Here is a 15,656-nt window from a genome sequence, read left to right as displayed (position 1 = left end):
TTGAGGTTTTCTTTATAGAAACATTTTTATTCGTCTACCTCAGACACAAGAACATTCATTGTGTAAGTGTTGACATTCAGTGCAGATGAGTGGGAACTGTTGTTCTGAACCATTAGATTCTGTCTAGACTGCTATTACCAGGTAGTCCAATGCTTATACTGGGTAAGATAGATGCCATGTGATAGACATCAAGGAAAATAATGGTGAATGTTCTTAAGAGTATGCCTAACACAACAGGGAAAAGGATGAGGAGAGGGAATGGTAGAATAAAATGAGAGAGATGCAGAATATTGCTCTTGTTGGCTCTTCCAGTATTCTCTGAGGCTGAGAACAGACTATATGAAACCAGGAATGTTCTCTCTAATACCATGTGTGCTTCTTCCAAAGCACTAAACCGTAACTCTCTTCTTATATGCTGCCTTCACTACTGACTCTCAATACAGAGCTGCTTGCATTTGAAGACTACTTTTTAAAACTTATGAGATATCTTTCTATAACTTTGTTTAAGCAAATATTTGGGGATGCTCTATTGAAATTAAAACAGGCAGAGTTTCCTGGATTGTCTTTGGAATTCATTTTGTATGAATATATTTCTATGTGTGGCAAAGGATTCCTTTAGTCACAGGGTGAAAAATACAGAGCAGTGTCTCTGCATTGGAAGTCTATTATTCTGTTTTTTTGGGAACAGATTATAATCTTTGCATGAAACGAAACAGCAAATAAATCAATTTCTGCTGGCACAACTACAGACACAAGTAGAAAGGGTCTCCCTGACTTACTGAAAAATGAATTAGTGGAACAATCTGAAATGCAGATAATGTCTACCACACTTTGACTTCTGGCGTTTCATGCCCTAAAACTAAAGGGGCTCCTAGGTAGTAAGTCATTAAATGCAAAAAGTACATGTTTCAGGTGATGGTTTTCTTTTTCTTCAGTGCTGAATTCAATATAGAGTGTTTCACAATTCTGTGATAATCCTCCGAGAGTGAAAAACTAAAAGTATGGAAAATGAAGGGTTATATCTGGTAATCATTTAAACCTGTATTACATTAAGAAATTAATGAAAGCAAATACTATAATATCGGGGACCTAACTGGAGTCAGCTATTGACAAGCTTTTTATGACTGCAGTTCCTTATTCACATTTATAAATTCTTCTGTCTTTATACTTTGACAAAGCTGCTTCCATGTTTATTGACACTGGAGGCACGCTATTGCCTACATTACAGTGGAGAATGAAATGTGTGAGATAGTTAAAAAAAAAAAATCTTCCAGTGAAATATGAAACATAAAAAGACTAAATGAGGAAGTTGCATGGCATGTTAAGGAATGATGTACATCAGGTGTATGTATTCTGCTTGTTTTAATTTGAACTTGTACTTTGCTTCATTCTTTCTCTCACTGCTCATAGCATTTAGTGAGTTCAGCATAAAGCCTTCTGAAATACAAGTACATGTATGTACACAAAATGACAGTAGGATCATTCTTTTTCTGTATCTGCTGTCCTGCTTCTCGGCTTTTATCTTGTTTTTGCTAGCCCATTATAAAAAATTGCATTTGTAGATATGTCAGAGGCCAGAGGACTTTCCTTTTTAATGTATTTTCAATAATTTTGCCAATTGCAGGCCAGTTTATGATCCATTAGTATTCACAGATTTTTTCTCTGTGACTCAGAGAGATTACAGCTGGCTTTACTATGGTATTTATGACACAAACAGCCATTTTCTAAACCTAAGTGGTATAATTTGAGGTCTAAGAACAAGTGTGACTTTGCAACAACTCAATTATTTTGCCATATCTCATATTTAATAGTAAGTATATAAAAATATATATAAATAAATTTTGGGTTATTTCAGCTTGCTATTTCCAGTCTGATCTCTCCTTTTCTTTCCCCTGATATATGTAGTCTTTTATAGCTAAATTTTGGATTCTTATGTCTGAGGAGAATCATTATAGGTAAAGGGAAGAGATTTTTATATCTTGAACTTTAACAGCTTATCCTCCTGAAGTTGAAGGAGTTTTATTGAGCAGCAGTATGGGCTTTGTTCTGAAGGAAATTTGTTTCAATTTCAACATGTAATGAGAGCTTGAGAAAATGACATATTGTCAAGCACAGCCATCCAAGTTGTTTGGTGATTGCCTTAATTACTGAAATACAGAACTGTAAGTTTAGTGGAGCTAAGAGTCCGTTTGACTCTTCAGTTGTGCCAAGCAGAGTCTGCCCTGAGGAGAGCAGTTCTTTTCCCTTTGATTATTCCAACCTATTCTTCCTCAATCAGACTACCTTGTCTGTAAGGCAGCAGCAGAGTTATTGCTTAGGTACCTGCAAAGAAGCTCTAGCATAGACTGCACTTCATCTCAAAAGCTGCTTCAGGAGATACATCTCAGATATATTGTTGAGTTGTAAGTGGTGGTGGTAGTATGCATATATGTGCTAAGAACTCAAACTTAGTCAAATAGAAGACTACATAAAATCTTGTAGACTTCAAGATGTCAGGTACAAAATAACATAATGCACCAGAAAATAAAAAAGTGTGAAGAAACTGTCCAAGAAGAGATGATGTAAGAAAATTATCACATTAAATATTATTAATCCCTTGTTCTTCAATAAGATTTCTGATGAAAATTACTGCTGTAAAGAATCTTATTAAATTAGTCTAGTAATTTAATGAGTCTAATGGCCCTCAAAAATGTTTTACTGATAAAAGTATGGAAACATTATTGGGTTTTTTATTTATGCTTTTTGTTTGCAAATATGAACATGAACACAGAATTCATGAATTTACCTGTGCCCAAATTCTCCAGTTATAGAAGTTAATAAATTGCAAAAGCACTGTTGTTTTTAAATAGCTAGTCATGTATGTGGCAAATAATCAACACTTTTATTGTAAAAGGTGGCTTGCAGTTTGCACTACATTAAATTGCACAGCATTTTTCTGTCTTTCTTGTTCTGAAATTTAGAATGAAATTAATTATCCATCCATTAGATGGTTCTGCTTTAGGTGATCCTGCTCTGGCAGGGGAGTTGGACTTGATGATCTTCAGAGGTCCCTTCCAACCCCTACCATTCTGTGTTTCTGTGATTCTGTGATCCACATGTTTGTCCGTTAAATTTCTGCTTCTGAAAGTGACACGTTTATAGCATAGGCTTGTACCCAAGCAGGAAAGAAACTTCTCTGTAAGGTTTCTGAAACTGTGAAATCAATGGTTTACACCTGGTCAATGATTTTGTCTTCAGAAAACATGCAGTTAGAATCAAGAGTAATAATTATGATACTTTGTGTCTTGATGATGGACAAAGATAAAGCAAAAGATAATCTTTTGGGGCAAATGACAAAGATAAAACAAAATGGGATATGAGATAGTATTTAAACCTTGGAGTTCAGAAATGGAAAATAAGTTGTTCAGCAGTCTGTTTTTTCATCTGTGGAGGTTGGCTGCCCAATAAGCAATGTTTTTGTAGAAGAAATTACTATATAAACATGATATATTTGTTTGTTCTGGTTAGAGAGGAAAACATACTGATTTTTACTTTAATACTGACTGGTTTTTGGCCAGTTAAAGAAATTATCTCCAATCTGTTCTTACTGAATACATACAGCTTCACAGATGCCTTTGTTCAGCATAATTAAACAGGATTACCTGAAATGTGGCATGTCATTTGTGAAATATCATTTGTCCCAAAACCAAAGTGCTGTCAACAGTAAGAGTGACTTGCCCGGTTTCTTTGCCATATGTCATGAATGTACCTGTAAGGCTTTGAAGACAGATCAACAAGGCAGTTGCTAAATGCCAAGTTATTCCTGCATGAAGTAGCCAGTATTGAACATCACCTTCACCTTCTGCACAGCCTGTTATGGTAGAGATGTTCATGAATCATAAACGCATGGCTTTGGATTACATATCCAAATAAGTCATACAGCAGGTACCCCTTTTCTGTATGACGAACTATCTCTAGTTTATGTAAAGAAAAAATCAGCATTAGACTTCTTAATTATAGGCATGGAATGCAATGCATTTTTGTTCTTTAAATCACATCATTTTTTCCTTTACATACAGATATTTCTTTACCACATTATATCATATTTATCTTCTAGACTTCTATAGGAATGCAGGATTAACACAGAGACATGTGATTTATAACAATGAAATTGTACTAAATCAAAATAGTTTTGTTTTATTAATTCATTCTTTTTATAGTGCACAGTGAAATTATGATAAATGTAAAAAACAAAAACAAAAACCCACAATTTATTATTTATTTCACTTTAAGACTCTAAATTAAAAAAAAAAAAAAAAGGTTTCTGTTTCAGGATAAATTTATCCTGAACCATTAGTTCAATGAAGAGTTACTAAAAGATATAGTCACTAATGCAAGTATCTTTACTCATTTAGTTCATACTATAATATGCATAATTGTTTTCACTAGGGTGCTCTATTAAAAATAGCTTGCAACCAAAAGTTGAGGTAAAACAGTAGGGCCTTATGAAATAGGAGGCACTTGCCTCAGTCATAAATTTCTGCAAGTTCAGTAACCAGAAAAACACATTTGTGGCAAAAATTTATTGGGCATAAAAATAATTGAGTAATTACATAGCTGATATCAGTGGCGTGCATTATATCACTGCCAGAGAAGTGCAAAGGAAACAAAGACAACTGTCAAGCAGATTATTTCAAATTCACTTAATCGAAAGACCAAAAAAAGTAATCTGTAAAAGATTTGGTGTATGGCAAGTTACACTTTCTACCATCAATTTTATGTTTTCTTGTGGGAATATATCTATCATTCAGGTAATTAAAAGCCTCCAGCATAAATACATCTTTTTTAAGCTTCTGTATTTAAAAGCTATAAAGCGAGGTCAACAATTGCAAAGACAGAGACAATACAATCTATTAAAAAAAAAAAAAAGACAAAACAAACTTTTAATCTAATACTGTGTTTTTTAAATGGAACAATTAATTTTTAGCCAATCTGGCAATACTGATTTTCTTTTGTAATTCATTGTATAGAACTACATAAGATCATGGAATATTGCAGTACTTGAAGATAAGGATATGAACTTTGGATAGGATATCTTTTGTAACTCTAATTATCTTGTCTGGAGCTGTCAAAAATTAAAGCTAACTTTCAGTTTATTTCCCCAGCCAAAATGGTGCAGTTCAGAATCCTTGTCCCACAGATAACAAGAACAGAAAGAGGCTTGGGAAATCTACACAAGAATGTAGGGAAGGTGTTTTTCCAATGTCAGGAAAAAGATGAAAACGTCATCTTTATGGTCATCACAACCTGAAAACAGTGACATAGGCCATTACTCACTGTTCTTGGAAGCCCACCACTCAAGTGGTACATCTGTTACCTTCTGTATCTCCACCTCTTTGTGTCCTTGCAGATTGTTATGCAAAGCTTGACTTCAGAGAGAGCAGAATTAACTTGTAGGAAGTGGCAGGCTGAAATGTTGACAAGTGTCTTGAAAATATAACCATTTTAGTATTCTTCTGCCTTTTCTTTTTTACACTTTGAGAAGGCTGGACCCAAATACCTAATGTTATGCAATTTACTCAGGTGGATTTGAAGTCCTCACTGAAATTTGTGAGAGCTGGGAGAACACTGTGTAACACCTGAAGAAGCAGTTAAATTCTGACTAAGTATTCATTTATAATGAAAATTGTTTATAATTAAAAGTGTGTTACATGATAAAATTGGCTTCTGTGATTTTCATCATACAGAGGCACTTTTCAGTTACTTAACTTGAGGTTCAGACAAAGCATTAGCATCTATACTCAGACCTTAATTTTCTTGTTATCTTGCAAAATATAAAAATTTAAAGTATTTATGTAGTTATTGGTAACTCCTTTATGAATCACCTATAACAAATAATGAAATTTTATGTAAGGCATAAAAATATTGCATTGCAGGTTGCACAAAAACTGAGCACTGTGCAAACATAAGCATCTGAATAATCTGATTACTGCTGTGTACTTTAAATCTTATATGGCAAAATTTATTTCCTTTAAAAATCAAGTTAAATTCTTTAAGTAATGATATTTTACAGCTTGGAAGTGCTAGACTGCTTAACTTGAATGGAGAAAAAAAATACATGAAAGTTATACACAGTATTCTGATGGAAATGCTGACTCTGCCAGAGCAGGAATGCCAGAGTATTTAATTTAAACTTTTCTTGCTGAACATACTTAACACGGCTAAGGATAAAATTACTTTTTAATTTACAACTTATCTCTCTGCACTTTTTGTAGTGGTCAGAGTTCCCTATTATAATTCTTCCCCAAGGCTATATCTTAAAGTTTCACTTCAGCTGCCATTTTAAATTAACTTTTAAGAGTGTGCAGAAAGGAAAACCTCTCTATTCCTCAGTGGCTCTCAAAAAGCACAAGTTCCAGCAGGATTATGCATTAGAGAGAACCTTGAAATGTTTTTGTTAAGGCCCTGGTGTTCACTCAGTCAGTGTACTGTTCAACTCTGTTTATATTTGTTCACAGTCATTAAAATCCCAGACGCACGTGTTCATATATATTTCCATACATGCAGGGCTGAGAAGGCATAAAGAAAAGAAGAGTGAAACAGAAAGCCATACTGTGTTAATTGCTACTTGATGTCAGTGAGCATAAACTGCTGCTCACCTGGCATCTGACTGCCCTTTTGTTCTTCTAGTTTTGCCATCATACAATAATGTAGCCAGTGGAACAGCAAAGTAGGCTTTGAAGCATGAAAACCTAGTATCTTAATCATTGTTCCTCTGCTACCAAAATACTTCTGGTTTGCTTCCTTGGAGTTCTGACTTTCCAGTCCAGCGATTGTGCTTCAGTGTCTACATCAAAGACCTAAAGTTTTAGCGTACCATAAATACAATGTAGGTGAAAAGTAAGTGTAGTTAGGGAAAAGGAGAGGCAGAGAGTGGTACAGTGAAAGTGCAGGGAGGAAGAGAAATAGAAGAAAAAGAATGAAGAAGAAAGCACAAAAGGACAGAGATATTCAGCGTTATTTGGCAAGATACTAACAAAATTAATTCCTGTTACATAAAATGAATATTCCTTTATTTGACCCTTTTTGGCAGCCTTAATGTGACATTTTACTGTAGTTTCTGTTCTCATTCAAGGGGACAGTTCTTTACAAGTTTTCTGGAATGCTAGCCCAGTCTGCAGGAATACACCTAGGATACAAGCTTGACTTCTTATCCTGTGAACTGATATGTATACACATACGCAAAACATTTGTTCTTCTGGTTGTTTCTATCTGCACACTTCATACAATATTGAGAACCTACAATAAAGGGATAGGGAAATGAATAGATAATTTTTGTACTTGTCATCCAGAATCTGTGAAATAGATCACAGAATCAGAGAATGGTAGGGGTTGGAAGGGACCTCTGGAGATCAAGTCCAACACCCCTGTCAAGTAGTTGCAATGCGTTTGTTCCATTGCGTTACTCTCAGTGTCTTTTGATTTTGGTTTGGTTTTGGTATTTTGCCTCTCCAGAAGCATTATTGCCTTCTCATAGGTATATAGTAATCCTTTTATCCCCAAGGGAATCAATAGGCTGGAATAGACTGAACATGAGTTAATGGTTGCCCTAGTAAGCAAAAAGCTGGAAATCTCCCAAAAGAGTTGCTTTGCAGCTCTTTTTCTGTCTAGCAATGAGTCTTCCTGGTTTCTTTGGCTCAATATCCTTTCAATAATGATTTGTTGCTTGCTTTGGTGATCCTTCTGCAGAAAGAGAGAATGCTTCAAAGCATTGTCTTTGAATATTTTTCAGTCCTTAGGAACCGAAAATCCTCTTACCACGACTATTCCAAGTATAATGGCAGTAAGGCTGATGGGGCCTGTAGATAGTAATTTTGTGCTCTATAATATCCCATGTCATATAAAAGATGGAAAACTAAAATCCAGTTTGTGTTTGGGCAAAAGTTACTCCATTTATTTTTATTAGCTGCCCCTTTTTTGTCATTCACAAACTCTCTTGAACTGAACTGGCACCTAGTAAGTTATTGCAGAATAAATATTCCAGCTATTTTCTCATTCACCTAATTTGGCTGTAACCCCCAAAAGAAATTCACGTTAATGAATCCTCTTCTTTCATCAACATATAGATGGAGGGAGGAAGGGGTGGGAGGAATCACAACTAGAAAAGGAAAGAGAATGTAGTTAAGTCTGTTCCACTGTTCTTGATTTCAAGTAACTCTGCTCTTAATTATTGTGAAGGCGAATAGTTCTGTTGACATTAAACAGTGCAGTCCCACACCAAGCCTGTTTCCTAGTCATCAAACATCATCTTAATGACGACTGAGGTAATTTCATATTGAACTGCTTACTTAACGTGTTTTCCTCTGCGGCAGACGGTGTCTGATGTAGCAAGTCAGGACTCATTTTCAGTGATATGTCACTGATGTGGCACAAGGAGTCTCAGTCCAAACCCGTACTGAGGAATAGCTCCCACTCTTTGAGGCTGACTATGTCTATGCATGAATCAAGGGACAGTGTAGAACCTGTGCTCCTAAGAAAACAGGTTGTTTACTAAACATCTTCTCACAAAAAATTATAAATACATTTTAGGTTTTTCTATTTTATGTTCATATGCTTATCACCATTTCTTAAACATTTTCTGCTTGTGGAATTTGGCAGACAGTAGAAAGCCATACAATTTGCATGAAACTAAAATGGGACATATCTGAGAAAATAATTAGGCTTAGAGGAAAGGTTTCCCTTTGCAGGACATTTCTGGAAAGGAAAGACAAATAGAACTGATGGTTAAGTAGAGCATCATATTACAGACTTTTGTCTGTGATTGTCTAGAAATTGAATTAACCTCTCTCTTGTGCATATCACTTAAAACGTAACATATGAAAGACTGCACAGAGGTTAGGGCTCTGAAGGTCTAATAAGCAGAAATAGTAGCAGAGGTCCTCACACTGGGAGAAGGGAGGACTTGTGACAAGAGAGGAAAGGAGGGGAAGAGGGGGAAGAAAAATGTTAATTTTGGCAGTCAAGCTGACAGAATAGATTTATCTCCAAGCCCAGTAGTTTTAAAAGTAGGCCAAAGGGGTCTACTGATTAAACAAATGGAAGTTTGTTAGTTCCTTCTAAAAATGATACTTTCTGCATGCTCTCTCTGGGCACAACAGAAGACAAAGCAGAGACTTGTTAGGTTTTTAATTACACAAGAAAATTACATATGGTTTGAATGCTACTATCAACATTTTTTTGCCTTCAGGAATAGAAGATCTATTGTTCAGAGGGACTGCCCACAGTTCTGGATTTTATTAAGGGGTATTGTCTTATTCAGAGGGCTTGCCCACAGTTCTGGGTGTTACTAAGGGGAATTGTCTTATGTGTAAATCTGGTAAGTGACTTAACTCTGCATTCTGAAATAAGCATGAAATCTCAAGATTTACAGTCCTCGTTGATTGTTATTGTGTGGTATCTGTCGTCCTGTAGGGTTGCATGGTTTTCCTAAATAGGTAGAGGGGTTCTGTAACTCTTTGGGGTTACTTTGTTTTGGAGAGCTGGGGAAAGTCAGCTGATGGAGGAAGGGGATGATGTTTCATTCTGAAGCATTACTGAAATGTAACTGTAAAACTTCTCTCATAAATGTAGAATTATAGAATGGTTTAGGCTGGAAGGAATCTTACAGATCATCTAGTTTAAAGCCCCCCACTATGGGCAGGGACACTTTTCACTACATCAGGGTGCCCCATCCAGCCTGGACTTGAGCACTTCACAGGTTGGGGTATCCACAGCTTCTCTGGGCAACCTGTTCGTTTTCTCACCACCCTCACAGTGAAGAATTTCTTCCTTATATCTAATCTAAATCTACTCCCTTTCAGTTTGAAACCATTAACTCTTGTCTTATAACTAAATTTCATGATAGCGTTCCTCTTCATCTTTTTTTGTAGTCCCTCTTTAAAGTCCTGGAAGGATGCTCAAACATCTTCCTGCAGCCTTCTTTTCTCAAGACTGAGCAACCCCAGCTCGCTTAGCCTATCCTCATATGAGAGATGCTCCAGCCCACTCATCATTTTCATGGCCCACCTCTCTGCTTGCCCCAACAGGGCCATGTTCTTCCTATGCTGGAGGCCCCAAATTAAAGGAAAAATATTAATTTTTTTAAAATGTGGCAAATTTTAATTCTTTAAATGTCATTTTTGAAAATACTGTCATCTTTAAATTTTAATTGCCTCTCAAATTCCTGTGGTTACATTTATTTATGTATTTTAAATTAAAAGTGTATGGGGGAAGAAAATGACTGATCACTTTTGAAGCTTGCTGTCAAGAATTACTCGTTTTGTCTTTATCCTCAGAATAACAAGGTTTGAATTTTGATGTGGCAGAGGAAGAAGAAAAGGAGGGCAGAGAGAACAAGCAAAAGTATAGATTAGAATTATGGGATAAGAGGAATGGAAGGAAGAGTGATTAAGATGAGACAGAGTTTATATAACTGCAGCTTAGAAATAGTTGGCAAAATTTGTTTTCAGGACATAATGCAAATTTGAGAACAGAAGGCTGTCCTTTAGTGACTCACCAATCTACCATGCCTTGCAAAATTGCATAGCAGCCCCTTTATAAAAAGAGTTATCCACTTCTCACACACAATCAACTGTCACAGATATGGATAAATCAGGAAAATACAGAAAGTATTCATTCTACCAAAACACAACAGAGAACAGTTGTAGATGTGTACAATTTTCTTAGCATTCAGATATGTCTCGTTAGATTTCAAACCAAGTTTATTCCAGCAAATTATTTCTTTGTGAATGCCATTAAACACTTCAAAGCACCATGTGCTCATATCAGTAGCAATTTAGATTTTTGTAGCAGGGTGTAATGTCTTCTTGTCTGAGATGGGCTTGAACCAATCTTTCATGTTCTTCTTTTCTTTGTCTTTCTAAATACGTGTGGGCTGCAGATGGTTCTGTGAAGGAAAAGAACTCCAGAATACCCCTGACATTCAGATCCATTCTGGAAGTGAAGGACTTCATTCACTAATTATAGCAGAAGCCTTTGAAGACGACACGGGACGCTATACTTGTCTGGCTTCAAATTCCATCGGCTCAGATAGTACATCAGCTGAAATATTCATTGAAGGTAAGAGGGCAAATAATAAGGTACTTGACACACACGGGAAAAGATACCTAAGATGAAGTTTATTTTTAGTTCTGTATGTTAAGATTACATTTTTCTTGATGGTATTTTTATGATGCCCCTCTGCTTCCCTTTAGTGCAATACATTCTGAACATCACAGGAACATCCCAGAATGGGTACAAATAAGACAAAGAATAGAAAAGCAGGATCGAGCAGAGCTTTTGATGTATGGTTAGCTTTTAGGTAGTACCCTCTGTAAATCAAGCTACTAATAATGACTTCCATGACAGCAGTAATCCTTGTCTCAGTTCTGAATTTCTTTCCACTACAATTAAATGTGACTGCCTCAAATGAGTCTTCTTCAGTCATGGGTAAATGTATTATAACTCTTCAAATTTAGCACACCAACATTAATTCAGATTAAAAGATACCCATACTGGTTTTGTCCAGAATTTGATGTTTCTTTTAATATTTACTCTTAAATAATTGATATTTTAATATTAATCAATGTAGATTATATTTATTTTAATATTTTCATGTTTTGCTTACCTGTATTTTAATTCATACATCTTTCAAACATTTTGATAATAAATACCTTTTACCAGTTTTGTCACTCATTAGAATTAATTTAAATGGTTAATTTGAAGCACAAAACAAATTCATATAACAAATCCTGATAACAACTCTGAGTAATACCATATCAAAATGATTCGATAGCTTTTGATTAACAAAGCAATAAACTTTTCACTATAAACTAACTAAATCATGTCAGAGGTAAATTTATAGGATTTTTTTCATCATGCTTTATGTTCTCAGAACCTTTTTACCCCACATTGGGATATGATAGCAAAATCCCCAAGATTTTTGTCCATCTTAGGGATTTTAGTAAGAATTCTCTTCACAAAAGTAAACGTGACTTCAGAAATACTCAGTCTACACTGTAGTATGTGTACTGATTAAGAATTGCTTATGATTTGTATTGCAAATACAGCTATCAATATGTATACACAAATCTTTTGAGGAATAATATCTACTGAATAAATGTCTAGAATAAACATTGTGTAAAGTACCGTTTGTTAAGAAAAATTAATACACAAAGAGTAAATTATTTTATACTTTTTTCTTTGAATTCAGGATATTGCCAAACACATACATTATATCAAGACTTCCACTGTCAAGAAATGCCAGCATATAAATGTTATGTATAGGTTAATACAAATAATCTGAACTGTGGAGATCATGGGTAGCAAGTTTATTCTGAAAACATCTTCCTATACTGAGTTGCTCTTACTCAAGTTTGAAGATTTGTGGTCTGTGTATAAACCATAAATATTTGTTTAGCCTTTAAATTTTAACATTCAAGTAAATAAAATTATATCATTCCAGCAGAGTAGTAGTAATCTTTTTTTCCCCCCTTCTTCTTGGCCTTATTTGCTTCAATATGAAGGAAGACATCTAGAAGCTTGAGAAAAAGAGTTTACAATTGAATTGGCATATTTTCTGTGATGGTCTGAAGTACATAGCTATGCTCTTTCATCAGAGAAGAAAATGTGTAGTAGTTTATTACAGAGTGCTCACAACTCTTGAAATGAAAGGCAAAGGTGGCACAGTTTGGTTGTGGGGAGAGTTTAATGTCAATATTAGATAAATCAGTAAAAGAGTATGAGATTATTGAAAATGTTTTCTTTTCCAGGTGCCAGTTCCACAGATTCAGAGACTGAAAGTTTAAGTTTCAAATCAAAATCTGGAGCTATGCCACAGTAAGTATGTAAAGTCGAACCAATGCTGTGTAGACGTTCTTAATAAGGGACACTGGAAAATCTGCAATAGTTTTAGATATGAATAAGCACCTAGAGCATATTCATGCATATTTTGTCATTTCTCCTGCTCTCATGTGATATAAATGTGTAGTACTATAATTCTAGTTTGTATTAATATGCTTGTTCTGTCAAAGAAGTCTTACCCTGCCAACTCTTTTTGACATCTTTTCACATTCAGAAGTAGTTTTAGGTTAACCAAGTCTTCATTTGTAATCACTCAGACTTGTGCCTTCAAAAAAGCAAGCAGAGGCCTACAATTAAAGAAATAAAATACATTTAGTTTGTATCTTAAATCAATACCTTTTTTTAGGGAATGTGAAAGAGTATACTAGACAAAGATTATGTTCTACCCAAGCTTTCTCCAATGCTGATTTCTTTCAGCTTGATAATGGCATGTTTAAAGTTACAGAAAATACAAAATAGCTTATCAGTTACAGACTAAGATATTCTGATTTCAGATCTTATCAACTGCTTGCTGTTTTTCTGTTTTTTTCAGGGCCCAAAAGAAAACCACTTCTGTTTCCTTAACAATAGGATCTTCAACACCAAAAACAGGAGTCACTACAGCTGTAATTCAACCTATCTCTGTGCCCAGTCAGCAGGTATTCCTATGCATCAATTTTCAAATTAGTAAAAATATTATTTTTTTTTTCAGAATTTGTAAGTCTTGACAAATTCTGTCATTTTGAGGAATTATATTCTTGAAACATAGAATTACGATACATTAAGAATGATTTTTTTAAAAAATATGAAATATATATCTAGTGAATAGGACATAAAAGGAAATATACATATGGATTCTTACGCAGTGTATACCAGTGCAGTATGTATGTGAGATCTGGTGATGCTGAAAATTACTGAGTATATCACTTAAGAGTGACTTGGTCCAATTCCAGAAGAATATAATACAAACTGATGCCTACAATGTTTTTTTTAGGAAAAGTTTTTGATTTTATTATGAAAATAATTAATATTTTAGAGAAAATTTAATTTTACTATTCATTAGTTTATGCTAAGTTTTAAAGCTACTGTGGATGACTTAGAGTTTGCACATAAATCCTAAAATATAAATTAAAATCTATGTTAAACTGTTCATGGTAAATTCTTTTCCCTCCCTTTGGCTAACTTTGATAAGCCTTTAAATACCTGCATTGATTTATTACTACAGAAATTAAGGGATATAGAAACAGGGGAGGGAAAAATGCTTCAGTGCAAATTACTTACTTGAATGATGTTAATAGGAGTCAAGCCCTCAAAATACTTCAAGGAAAAGACTGGATACAGAATTCTTTTGGGAAATATAGAAACCTCTAAAGCTTGCATTTTGATTTCAGAAGCATAACAGTTGTCAAACAATTATGTCACTCAAAAAAGCTTGCTAGAAGAGGCATAAAATAATCAGTCTGTACATTTGAGAGTTGCATTATTGCGCAGATATATTTGGGCCATATTATTGAAACCAATATTCTTTCTATTTATAGCATTGTTGCATTGCTTTGCAGGTTCAAAGCCCTACTTCATACTTGCACCATGTCGATGGACCTAAGCCTACCTATTCTGCACCCATTTTTACAAAGGTATATTTTATACATCATTATTTTTATATTATACTTCTGTTGTCCAGAAGGAAATATCAAAATCGTGTACTTTAATCCACTAATGTTAAGCTGCTTTAAGCTTCTACAGTTTTTATAATCCTTGTAGGTATTAATGACTTCCTAAGAAAATACTTTTTCACTGCAATAAAGAAGTTCTTATGCCTTTTACCCTATTAAAATCACCAGTGGAAATGCATGAATATTCTGTATGTGTTTGTCTTGTGCCCTTGGCCATCCTTCATTGAGGAATCTTTGTAAAATAAAGCAAGGCAGGTGAAAATTACACATCATAATCATGACAAAGCCTCATTCACGATAATTTGTCTATTGATAAGAACAAATAACACAGGCTTTTTGACTTTGCTTTAGAAAAAAAAAATCCATGAAGCTGTGTTAATTGAAAAAGCAGCTCAGATATTCTTCAATGGAATGTCTTGTAAAATATAAGGCATGGACTTGATAGAAGTGAAACTTTCATTCAGTTATTCTAAAGTAATTATTTAAGCCAGTATTTATCTTCACACTCATCCCAAATGAAGCTTTACAACTGGGAATCAGGTAACAGCAAAAAGAATAACAGTATATTTCTCAAATCTCTAAACCACAACTTTAATAGAAAATATGATTTTTGTTTTGCCTTCAAACCACAATTTCTACAAAAGTGACTATTATTTAGTCACCATTATCTGAAGTCAAAATGAAGAAGGTAGAAGCCCCATCCCTAGAGGTTTTTGAGGTCAGGCTGGATGTGGCTCTAGGCAACCTGGTCTAGTATGAGGTGTCCCTGCCCATAACTGGGGGGTTGGAACTAGATGATCCTTGAGGTCCCTTCCAACCCCTAACACTTCTATGCTTCATAATTCTATGATTCTGCTTATTACTTCAGAAAAACAGTTGACTAAGCTAATATGGAACAGCAAGTAGTTTTGCTGAGAGATTCATAAGAGTAAGTCCTCTTGTTCACAACTGTCTAGCCTGGCTTCATCATATTCCTTTCTCACATCAGAAAAGTTTTGATTCTATCTCTCATAATCTTATTACAGGTATCACAGGAGAGTGAATAGTTGAGGTACAAAGGGGTAGAGAATGGGGTTTCTGCAAGGTAGGGAGGCAGTCATCTTCCCAGGAAGAGTGGGAAACAGG

At 34.8% G+C, this 15,656-nt stretch overlaps 1 protein-coding gene across 3 annotated transcripts in view; it reads left to right on the top strand.

Annotated features, from left to right (window-relative positions):
* PALLD (palladin, cytoskeletal associated protein) overlaps nucleotides 1–15,656 on the top strand; it is a 177,230-nt gene that overhangs the window by 46,872 nt on the left and 114,702 nt on the right. For all 3 annotated transcript variants that reach the window (XM_054382854.1, XM_054382855.1, XM_054382856.1), the window contains exons 2-5: nucleotides 10,919–11,097; nucleotides 12,789–12,855; nucleotides 13,412–13,517; nucleotides 14,418–14,492. In XM_054382854.1, the coding sequence (XP_054238829.1) occupies nucleotides 10,919–11,097; nucleotides 12,789–12,855; nucleotides 13,412–13,517; nucleotides 14,418–14,492 (427 nt within the window). The remainder of the gene's footprint in view (nucleotides 1–10,918; nucleotides 11,098–12,788; nucleotides 12,856–13,411; nucleotides 13,518–14,417; nucleotides 14,493–15,656) is intronic.

Source organism: Indicator indicator, chromosome 8 (assembly GCF_027791375.1).
Source record: "Indicator indicator isolate 239-I01 chromosome 8, UM_Iind_1.1, whole genome shotgun sequence".
NCBI lineage: Eukaryota > Metazoa > Chordata > Aves > Piciformes > Indicatoridae > Indicator > Indicator indicator.
This window is presented reverse-complemented; position numbering and strand designations above follow the sequence as displayed.